This window comes from Neomonachus schauinslandi, chromosome 3 (genome assembly GCF_002201575.2).
Source record: "Neomonachus schauinslandi chromosome 3, ASM220157v2, whole genome shotgun sequence".
Lineage (NCBI taxonomy): Eukaryota > Metazoa > Chordata > Mammalia > Carnivora > Phocidae > Neomonachus > Neomonachus schauinslandi.
Genome location: NC_058405.1, coordinates 132,482,446 through 132,494,670, shown reverse-complemented (window position 1 = coordinate 132,494,670; position 12,225 = coordinate 132,482,446). Strand labels below are relative to the sequence as shown.

General features: G+C 38.7%; 1 protein-coding gene and 1 pseudogene across 1 annotated transcript in view; one reads left to right on the top strand and one right to left on the bottom strand.

Annotated features, from left to right (window-relative positions):
• Nucleotides 1-1,356: 1,356 nt before the first annotated feature.
• LOC110592105 lies at nt 1,357-8,157 on the top strand (annotated as a pseudogene).
• Nucleotides 8,158-8,199: 42 nt separating this feature from the next.
• Nucleotides 8,200-12,225, bottom strand: part of GAD1 (glutamate decarboxylase 1) — a 40,946-nt gene continuing 36,920 nt past the window's right edge. The window contains exons 15-17 of the mRNA XM_021702751.1: nt 11,736-11,843; nt 9,524-9,613; nt 8,200-8,733 (exon numbers count right to left, since the gene is read on the bottom strand). Of these exons, the coding sequence (XP_021558426.1) occupies nt 8,560-8,733; nt 9,524-9,613; nt 11,736-11,843 (372 nt within the window). The 3' untranslated portion in view covers nt 8,200-8,559. The remainder of the gene's footprint in view (nt 8,734-9,523; nt 9,614-11,735; nt 11,844-12,225) is intronic.

Below are 12,225 nucleotides of genomic sequence, written 5' to 3'. Positions count from 1 at the left end.
ACAAACCTCAATTAATTAAAATCTTTTACAAGAAAGGGGAAAAACATAAAAGGATAGGACAAATAGCACAAAATAACATAGTAAAATTAATCCAAATATAACAGTAATCACAATAAATGAAATCCTTCAGTTAAATGACAAAGATGGGAAAGATAATAAAATTTAGCTATATGTGACACACCTAAAACATAAGGATACATAAATATAGTCCAAAGAGGAAAAAGCTTATATTAGGCAAAGACTAAAGAAATGTGGTATAGCTGTATTAATATCAGACAAAATGGAAAAGAAGGCAAAAAAGTGGGTCAGCACATAATGATAAAAGTTATGAATCATCGGAAAAATATGACAATTATAAATTTGTTTATACCCAATAACAGAGCAAAAATTAAACTACAAGGAAAATTGACAAATCCATCACATTTAGAACTGAGTGACAACAAAATAATTGTGTGTCAAAACTTGTGGTATATAGCTAAAGGGATAGATGCTTGAGGGAAATATCTATCCTTAGATACTTCCATTAGAAAAGAAGAAATGCTCAGAATTAATGACCTAAGCATAAAACTTGAGAAGTTAGAAAAAGTTACAGCAGATAAGACTTTTAAAAAAAGGTAGAAAGGAAATCATAAACACAGAAGCAGAAATTAATGAGGTAAAAGCAATCATACAGTAGAGAGCATTTACCAAGACATTCTCTGAACAGTTTAATGAAACTGACAAGCCTCTGCTGAGATTAATCAATAAAAAAGGAAAACAGGGGTGCCTGGCTGGCTCAGTTGGAAAAGCATGTGACTCTTGATCTCGGGGTTGTGAGTTCAAGCCTCATGTTGGATGTAGAGATTACTTATAAATAAAATCTAAAAAAAGAAAGAAAGCAAACACAATTACCATTATAAGGAAAAAAGTGAAGACTAACTATGGATGCAACAGATTGAAAAAAGAAGATAGCAGGGAGGGAAAAATGAAGGGGGGGAAATCGGAGGGGGAGATGAACCATGAGAGACTATGGACTCTGAGAAACAAACGGAGGGTTCTAGAGGGGAAGGGGGTGGGGGGATGGGTTAGCCCGGTGATGGGTATTAAAGAGGGCACGTTCTGCATGGAGCACTGGGTGTTATACGCAAACAATGAATCATGGAACACTACATCAAAAACTAATGATGTGATGTATGGTGATTAACATAATAAAAAAAAGGAAGAGGTTATTATGGACACCTTTATGCCAATAAATCTGAAAACTTAAAAATATGTAAAAATTCCTAGAGAATGTAACTTGCAAAAACGGACTCAAAAAGACAGGGAGGTCATTTCCAGGTGGGGCAGGACAGAGTGGTCAATGGCCTGTAGAGCAACATGTCTAAGTTTTAATGTGACTGCTGTGACACATTCCTCACCCATGACTCTGCATCTGTGAGGAAGACACACTGCAATGGTAGGAAACAGAAAGAGAATGTGAAAAACTACTATCAGAAATGGATGGAAGAGCAGGCTCAGAGCATGATCAACAAAACAACCGCAGCATTTCAACAAGGAAAGATACCTCCTACTCCATTCTCTTCTCCTCCTCCTGCAGGGGCAATGATCCACCTCCCCCCAGGCTCCCGGGTCGTCCTCTCCCTGGTAGGATGCCAGCACCCCATATGGGGGCCCTCCCATGATGCCAATGATGGGTCCTCCTCCTTCTGGGATGATGCCAGTGAGACCTGCTCCTGGAATGAGGCTGCCTATGGGAGGTCACATGCCAATGATAAGACCTCCCACCCGTACCATGATGGTGCCCACTTTGGTAGGGGGACCAAAAAAAAAAAGCAATTTGTGAAATATGAAAATAAAATTGTCAACTCATTTAGTTAAAAAAAAAGAAAAGGCATGGAAAACAAATTGTTTATGAGTAATACTATATTAATGAAACATTTATTTATTGCAGAAACTTAGCAAACTAGGAATAAAAAGAAATTTCTTTATCCCAATAAAGGGGATCTATGAAAAAACCTAAAGGAAACATAAAACTGAATGGTTACTGGGGAAAGCATTCCCTCTAATATCAGGATTAAGGCCAGGGTGCCTGCTACCAACACTTTTTTTCTGCATTGTACTGCATATCTTGACCAGTGCAGCATATCAAGGAAAAGGGGTGGAGGAAGGTATCAGAATCAAAAATGAATAAATAAAGCTGTCATTATCTGTAGATGGTGTATTTCTCTATTTGGAAAACACTAAAGAACCAAAATTTTTTGAGTTTTAGCAAGCTTTCTGGATACAGAATCATTACCCTAAAGACAATTACATTTGCATACCTCAGCAAGTTAGAAAATACAATATTTAAAAAAGATTTATTTATTTATTTTAGAGAGAAAGAGAGCATGCATGAGCAGGAGAGAGAGCAGATGAGGTAGAGAGAGAATCTAAAGCAGACTCTGTGCTGAGCATGGAGCCCGACGTGGGGCTCAGTCTCACAGCCCTGAGATCATTACGTGAGCCGAAATCAAGAGTTGGATGCCCAATTGAACTACCCAGGTGCCCCTGGAAAATGTAATTTTTAACAGATGCCATTTTGGCGTGAACTAGATCAAGAGGATTAAGAATACACTGACGATGGTGAGGACTGAGTAACATATAGAATTATTGAATCATATATAGTACACCTGAAGCTAATATAAGCTAATATAATATTGTATATTATATTGTAATAATTAATTGTTAATTGTACTTCAATAAAAAAAATGCCATTTAAAATAACAACAATATAGGACACCTAGGAACAGATCTATCAAAAATTGTGCATATCTATTGTAAAACCTTATTGAAAGACATTGAAGATGACCTAGTTAAGTGGAGATACGTACTATGATTATGATTACTATATCCAATATTGAAAATATGCTGATGCTCTTCAAACTGATCCACAGATTCAATAAAATTCCAATAGGATTTTTTTGTGGAAGTTGATGAATTGATTCTAAAATTATATGGAAATTTATATGGAAGAGTAAGGGCTAATAATAGCTCTCACTCTTGAAGAAGAACCAAATACCAAAAAAATCAATTCAAGACAAATAGAGACTTAAATGTGAAAGGAATAAAACCATAAAACTTAGAAGCCAATATATATAGGAAAATATCTTTATGACTTTAGGGTAGGGAAGAATTTCTTAAGACACACAAAAAAGCAGAAAATGTAAAGATAAATAACTGATGAAGTCCACTACATTAAATTTAAGAACTTATGTTTTCAAAAAAGACCATTAAACAGATGAAAATTTAACCTCCAAATTAGGAGAAGATTTGCCAAACATATAATCAAAAAGAATTAGTACTTGGAATGTATAAAGAACTTCTAAATATCATAAGAAAAAGACAAACAACTCAATTGAAAGTTGGACAAAGGGCATGATTTAGGCATTTCATAGAAGAGAGAACACAAATGATTCATAAAAGTATGAAAAGATGCCTCATTTTCAATCAGGGTAAGACAAATTAAAACCACAATGAGATATTATTTCATACTCACTAGACTGGCAAAATTATTAAGCCAAGTGATGGTGAGGTCATGGAACAACGTGCTGCTGGTTAATGTGCAACTTGGTATGACCACTCTGCTTTACTCAGTGAAGTTCAACAACATGACCCAGCGATTTCACTTCTAGATATAAACCTTAGAAAAATATGTTTTTTACACGTGCACCAGCCAGCAAGTACAAGAATGCTCATAGCAACACTGGCCTTAAAGGCAGGAAACTGGAAAAAAATTAATATATCCACCCCCTATAAATGGATAAACCAACTGAAGTATGTTCATGCAATGGAATAGCTGTAAACAATGAATGAATTCTGGCTGGAACCATCATCAAAGGTAAATCTCAAAAACATGAGGCCACCACATAAGGCTGTGATTGCAGGCTGTGGCACTGCAGTCTATTCTATGCTCCATGTGCCAAGCTGTACACACTAGCACAGGGATGCCTGTCCCTGAAGGGAAGGGTGTCTTTTTAATTTTTTTAACTGCACAAAGACCCTCTATAGGTTAGCTCTGGTCCCACAAAATCATAAGGTTGAATAGAAAGACAAATCAGAGAAGTACATATATTCTGTATTATTGTATTTCTATGAAGTGTGAAACCAGGTAAAACTAAACGATAATGATTCATATATATGTGGTAAAACTATATAGAAAAACAAGAGAGTGATTAACACAAAATTCAGAATAGTTGGTTATTTCTTGGGAAAGGGGAAGCATCCAGTTAGGAAGGGTTCATGATGGGTTAGACAGCTCTAAGATAGATAATATTCTATTTCTTTGGCTGAGTAGTGGGTACTCGCGTATCATGTTGTCATTCTTTATCCTTTACACGCCTGTTTTTTTTTTTTTTTAAAAACCTCCTATATATTCCACGTAATGATTTTAAATAAAAGGCACTCCACCCAAGAGTACTTACTGCCTGAGGAGAAGGGCTCCCAACAAAAGGTTTGGACAGGGTAGCTTGCCAAGGGGCCCAGAGCTGAGGGTCTGAGTCCTAAGTAAGCCACAGGAGGGGAGACGCTGACTGCCTCATGGGCAATGAGGCAGGAGGACCTTAATGGGATGCGTCAAAAGTGCTTCATGAAAAAGCAAAACCACAGCAAGATGGGGCACCTGGGTGGCTCAGTCATTGGGCGTCTGCCTTTGGCTCAGGTCATGGTCCCAGGGTCCTGGGATCGAGCCCCGCATCGGGCTCCCTGCCCTGTGGGAAGCCTGCTTCTCCCTCTCCCACTCCCCCCATTTGTGTTCCCGCTCTTGCTGTCTCTCTCTCTGTCAAATAAATAAATCTTAAAAAAAAAAACACACAGCAAGATATGACTATTAGAATGAAAACGTATGTCCATATAAAAACTTGTACACACTTGTACACAAAGGTTCATAGTAGTATTATTTACAATAACCCAAAAATGGAAACAACCCCAATGTCCATTAATTGATGAATGGGTAAATAAAATGTAGTATATCTCCAAGTGGAATACTATTCAGCAATAAAGGGAATGAGGTATTGATAAATGCTACAGCATGGATGAACCTTGAAAACATGCTCAGTGAAAGAAGCCAGTCACAAAAGACCACAGATTGTGTGATTTCATTTATATGAAGTGTCTAGAAAAGGCAGATCTGTAGACAGAAAGTAAATGAGTGGTTTCCAGGGGCTAGAGGGAGTGTTTGTGTGAGAATGAAGAGAGACTGCTAATAGGTATAAGGTTTCTTTTTAGGATGATAAAAATGTTCTAAAATTGATTGTGGTAATGGATATACATCTTTGTGAATATACTACAAACCAGGGAGTTGTACACTTTAAATAGGTGAATTATGTGGTCATGTAAATTATATCTCAATAAAACTATAACTAAAAAAAAGAAAGGCTAAACTTTTTTAAAAATTGGTAATACCAACTATCAGTGAGAATACAGAGAAATTGGAAAATTTGTACATTGCTGTGAGACTGCAAAATGGTAGAGCTGCCTTGGAAAACAGTATAGCAGTTTCTTGTAAAGTTAAACACACTCTATACCGTATGATCTAGCAATTCTATACCTAGGTATTTACCCAGGTTAAATGAAAACCTATGTTCACACAAGTCTGCATACCAACATTTATAGCGACTTAATTTTAATTGCTCCAAAGTGCAAACAAGCCACATTTCCCTCTGTGAGGAAATGGATAAACACACTGGTACATCCATACACATGGAACACTATGCAGTAATAAAAGGAACTAACAACTGACGCAGACAACAGCAAGGATGAATTTCAAATGCATTGTGTTAAGTGAAATAAACCAGACTCAAAAGGCTGCATGTTATATGATTCCATTTACATGATGGGAAAGGCAAAACTCTAGGAACAGAAAACAAACCAGAAGTTGCCAGGAATTAGAGACTGGGAGAGGTGCTACATATAAGGGGACAGGGGGACATTTATTGGTGTGATGCACTGTTCTAGATCTTGATTGTGGTGGTGGTTACAGGACTGAATGGGTTCATTAGAACTCACAGAATACTATACACAGTATACTATAAAGAATGAATTTTATTGTATCTTAGATTTTACCTTAATAAAAGAAAAATCCCCACCAACCCCCCCCGTCCAAATGGTACCATGAGAAAAAAAATCTCATGGACCGGAGGCCCTGATGCTAGATGAGAATTTATCAGCTACCTAAAATTGTGCTTTTTTTACTTTAACCCCTCTGCCTCTAGGGGAAATGCAGTAGCTAGGGAGCAGAGATGAGCTAAAAGAGTAAAAAAAAAAAAGAAGCTGACCTTGTCCCACCACCAGCCTGTCTCCCCCTACCACTATAGGATGGCAGCCTAAAACAGTGCCGGACCAAGGGAGGGGAGAAACTCTCTGTTGTATAAAAACTTGAAGTCTTCCCTTGTTACATTGAGCTGGACATTTGATTGCTAAAATGAAACTGTTCTTGTAACTGAGAGGCCAGAAAAGCTATGGGATTGACCTGAATTCAAACAGGGGCCTGGGGAAAGAATCATACCATGGAGGGGATTGGAAGGAACAGTGGCAGAAAGAATAAAGTGACTTTCTGATCATCTCCCTGTGGAACCTGGTCTTACTTCAACAGTTAATCATGCGGTCAGTATGCTAATTACAGAGGACTCTTATCCAATCCCTCCACATGCTGAATAGAGAGCTCCTTGTATTCCAAATGAGTGAAATAGTATTATTATAGCTTAACAGAATGTAGAAAGCGGGACCTAATTCCTGATGATCCAGCACCAAGACGTATTTCCTGAAAAAGTGAATCAGGCCCACTGTTCAAGCATGAGCAGCAGCAAGGCATGATTCCGTGATCGTAGAGGTAGTCAGATACCACAGACGCCAAATGCTGTAAGATCCCCATTAGAAGGAAAATTTGTCTGCCACGCACATCACTGTAATCCCGGTGCCTAGAACAGTGCCGTGCCTGCGACAGAAGAAGAAAACAGGTTTTGAATGGCTGCATGAATGGAACTCCAAGATGCAAGTAGGAAAATGAGAAACAGGGATGGCTTTTCTTTCTCTGGGCTTGAATTGCAAATTTTATTTAATTGCAATCAGAATGATTTTACAGATCGGGTTTGGGCACCTATGACAGTGCGTTGAGTCCCAACTTAAGAAGGGTAGTGAGCATCACCTAAAGCCAGCTGGTGGAAAGGGGCTGGGCTGGGCCCTGATCTGTAACCATCACTGGAAAGCTCTGTGTATGAAACACAAACTAGAAGAAAATTTTGTTCAAATTCTCCATGGAGAATATTTTTATTTCTTTATATTCTTCTTGCATACTCTAAAATGCACAGTGTGAATTTCCTTTCCTCAAAAACAGTTGTGAGCCTGGTCAATTTATGGGAGCTCTTCAGAAGGTCTTCGGAAACGTTGCCTTAGGTTTGAGCTAAGCGAGTCACAGAGATTGGTCATGAACTACTACAAAATTACAGGAGATCTAGTTATTATCCAACAGTTACTAGAAAAGCATTGAGAACACCAGACATATAGCCAGACAGAGAGGGTAATAGAAGAGCAGATGCTATTTAAGTCATGGGATTTCCATACAGATGATTCTATGTACAGTATCAGAATTCTCTTACAGACAGTAAACTTATGCTTTGATCATTATTTTAAGGGCACTCTAATATAAATACAAGTCTCACTAATTTTAATCTTTTTTCTTTGGCTCACAAATGCACGAAAATACCATAAACAGTTTCCCGAACTTACTGCATTAATATATAAATAAGATACATTACAAATGGGAAGAAAATACAAGACGCCTCTTTAGCATGGTAAATCTCTGAATATAAATAAGCAATTATTTCATTTACCTACAATTTAAACAGTTGTCATTTACCTACAATTTAAACAGTCATTGAAATCATTACATGTGTTCTTCCCCTACCCCCCAAAGGTCAGACAACAGAAATATACACAATCTACACAAATTAGTCCCCCAAAATACAACTACAGCACACCTGTAACAATGACTCTGCTATGATTTTCCCCTAACAGGATACTAATGGAGAGGGTGTGACTCTTGTCACCTAGTGGTACTTCGTTTCATCTGTCATCACCTCAGGTAGGAGAAACACTGACAACGAGGTCAACTCTCGCCAACAGTATGTCCCTTGGTCCCTATGACACAACATCTTGAAAAACATCTTTCCTGGGATTGTTGGGCAAGCTGGTTTGCAGCATGTTTGGCCCCTCAGTAACTGCTGAAGGTAAAGTTAATTCTCTTGGAGTGGGAGACATGCTGTGATCTATCACCAAGCCACACTCATGATGATACATACATATACATATAGAGAGAGACGTATATATAACTGTACATATATACTGTGTTCCTAATGGGCAACTTTTTAAAAAGAACATTATTTCCTACTAACTATAACAAGCTTAAGTAAGGTTTAAACAGTATTCTTTGAGATATTATATTTCCCCTCAATGAAATAGCCTATGTGGTTTAGCCATTTATAGAGGTTGTTCTAGAGTGCCAGAAGGAAAAGGAATTCCCATAAACTCATGGTCTGTGGAGGGCAATTACAGATCCTGGCCCAGTCTTTCTATCTCCTCAATGAGGAAGTCAATATCAGACTGCGTAGCGGCTGGGTTCGAGATGACCATCCGGAAAAAGTTGGCCTTGTCCCCCTGAGGCTGGTAGCCAACCATGGTCGTGCCAGACTCCATCATCAGCGCTTTGATTTTGGGGGCCACCTTGTGATGGAAAACAAAACAAAACTCAAGACCAACATTAACACCACTCTCTTCTGAACAATGCAACCCATTTCTTAGTTGGAAAAAAGAGCCATTTACTTTTTACCATCTGTATCCATACTGGCACGAAGGCAAATACTTTATACCTGAGTTTCTTCAGGGGTTAATGTCCAATGACTGAGACTACCCAATCATAAATTCCCTCAGAAACTACTGTGCGACTGAATTTTGAAAGTCAGTCATAGAACAGTGCTAAAATAAAAAACAAAAACAAAAAACTCTTATAGGCTGCAACACAAATTAAGGCTTCTGAATAATCCAGAACCCAGGATCTTGTCTGGCACATAGAGCTGTGCTCAATGAATATTTGTTAGATGAATGAAATATTATATAAATTCAATGCTAATACCAACAACTACAAATAATAAACTGGATATAGAAATCAACAACTAGAATGAATCAGCGTTAGAGTGGACTTGAACTTAGTAAAAGACATTTTAGTAGACAGAGTTTAATATGGACGTTCCTAGGAATATGTATATCATTCAACTGTCCTGCATACAGCAACACCAACCTAAAACAGGGATGTGTCCTTTAGAGGTTCCCCCTGTATCTGAATCACAGCAAAGGGACAACCCAGATTCAAAAAGAATATAACAAGATGGCTGCCTACCACCCCAAGTCTTTATTTTTTATTTTTCCTCCATTAGAAGGACACATTAAAGTGTGGATGTTCTGACCGGTTAGAGAAATTGCATAGGGTTAGATGAGACAAGGAGAGATTCCATACCCTGTGTAGTTTTTCCCGTCGTTCAGGGCTATCCGGAATGCCCCTGAGGCTTTGTGGAATATACCAGAAACAGACATTTGTATGCTCAGGCTGCAGAGATTTTCACAAACAAACAAACCAGAAAATTATGAGAACTTGAAAGAAAGTTATTCCCAAACCCCTATGTGCCCTTGGTGGAAGGCTCTCAGACCAAAAAAAATTTTTTTTTCATAAAGGTCTTCAAGTCCATCTTGAAGGCAATGTTACTTCTATACTAGGAAGAACAATGCCTCATTTATCTAGTCATATCTAGCAAGAGAGCTGCTTCCTATAATCAATTTTCTAGATGACCAAAGGTTACCACCTTTTTTTTTTAAAAAAAGATTTTATTTATTTTTTGACAGAGAGAGACAGCGGGAAAGGGAACACAAGCAGAGGGAGTGGGAGAGGGAGAAGCAGGCTTCCCGTGAAGCAGGGAGCCCGATGCGGGGCTCGATCCCAGGATCCTGGGATCATGACCTGAGCCGAAGGCAGACGCTCAACCGACTGAGCCACCCAGGTGCCCCACCACCTTTTTTTTTTTTTTTGATTTTATTTATCTATCTTAGAGTGTGTGTGTGTGCGTGGACGAGTGGGGATAGGGGCACAGGGGGAGGAAGAAGGACAAGCAGACTCTGTGCTGAGTGCAGAGCCAGATGCAGGACTCACACTCACAACCCTGAGACCATGACCTGATCTCACAACCACAAGACCATGACCTGAACCGAAATCAAGAGTTAGCTGCCTAACTGACTGAGCCACCCAGGCACCCCATTCATGATCTCAAAGTTACCACCTTTAAACATTGAAATGTTAAAAAATTATTACATTTGGGTAGTTTTTAAAAAGAGTATTATCCGTCTTGCCATTTTGTAGTACCTCATATATAGAAGAGGCTCAGCACAGTTTATCTGAATACTGAATATATTATGAATTTATTATATTGATACTGAATCTTCTCTTGATGACTCAGGATTATTATAATGGACACTAATACCATGTCTAAACCATAGATAGGTCTCACTGAGGTGCCTAGAACTCTTTAGTGTCTCTGCTCTAAAACCTCCTATCCTTTTCCAGTTCTTCTGTATTCTTGCCATAATTTTTCAATTTCCTTCCACACTGCTGTTTATCACTCTGCCTGCCTCTACCTGGCTTGAGATATCACATTTGTCTCTAAACTGCTAGAATATTCAAAATAGTGTAAATACTCCAAGTGCAGTCCCATAGGTGAAATGCATGAGCACTGTGTCATTAAGTTGAACTGCTCAGGGCTTTTTCTTCCTCATTGGGTGACCCTCCAGCACGTTCCTAATAGTTTAGATTGCCTGTTAAATAGACTAAGTTGAATGTAGGTGGTGTTACACTGGTTTATAGTGGCTCCCATTCTAACTTTCTTTATCCAGCTGTGAACTCCATTAAGTCAGACACAGTGTCTATTTTGGTTACTACTATATAACCTAGTTCATGGCATGGGATCTAGCACACAGCAAGCATTCAGTCAATACTAGTATGACAAGTAGCTTATCGTGGGCAATGTGGATATGAACTCAGGGCAGAAACAAAAAAAATTTTTTTAAGAGAGAGGGGGTATGGGGGAGGGGAAGGGCAGAGGGAGAGGGAGAGAGAGAATCTTAAGCAGGCTCCATGCCCAGCGCGTGAGCCCGATGCACAGCTTACACTCACAATCCTGAGATCATGACCTGAGCTGAAATCAAGAGTAGGATGCTTAACCAACAAAGCCACCCAGGTGCCTCAGAGCAGAAACAATTTTATCTTGCTCTCCTCATAATGAATCTATGTAAAGTAGAACTTCATTTTAGAACCAGTCTTGGGAGACAATGTTATACCCATCCTATAAACTTCTTGGAACTGAGAAATACTTTATCATGGAGGTTCGACACAATAATAAGACATACGTAGGAAAGATAAAGGATTCAAACATGCCAAGTAAAGAGCTCTTCTCTGCAAAGGGCTGGTCAAGAGCTGTACCATTTTAGAAAAGGCAAAGGGCAAAAGTCATCCCAATGCTATCAAAAGAGAAGTTCATAGACACAGAGGGAAATAAATGAAGAGTACATAAAAATAAAAATTCAGAAGCAGCTTCTGGCAATGTGGGAAAATATGGCTTCAGGAGCATCCCTCATTAGATTTTCTGGAAATGCTGTGTATCTAGTCCATGATGACAACTTACCTCCCCATCAAAAACCATCTCAAATTCTTCTCTGTTTTTAATCTTGGCATAGAGGTATTCAGCCAGTTCCAAGCATTTGTTGATCTGATTTTCAAATCCCACTGTGCCCTGGTTTAGAAAAAGAAAAGTCATGTTGGTTGGTGATGGGTTGCATTTTCCTGCAATGAGCAATTGAGAAAGCTATGCTGACCTTGTCTATTGGAGTTACACATAAGAGTATTCTTGGAGATGGTTAGGAAGAGCTACCTAATTAAATGAGTACAGTTTCTTCACAGCACCGAAAACAGTAAAAGGAAGCACATCTACTCTCTTTGGAAGGTACTCTAGCTCTGGGCAGTTAGTCTCAATAGGACTTTTAGCTTCCTTCTAGTTACTCACAGCCGGGACCTGAAGCCTATTGTTAGTTTGCTTTAGAATAGTGCTACTCAAAGTGTAGCTGTCCACAAACTGTAACTGGCGCATGCAAATGTGAGAACAGAAATGAGATTAA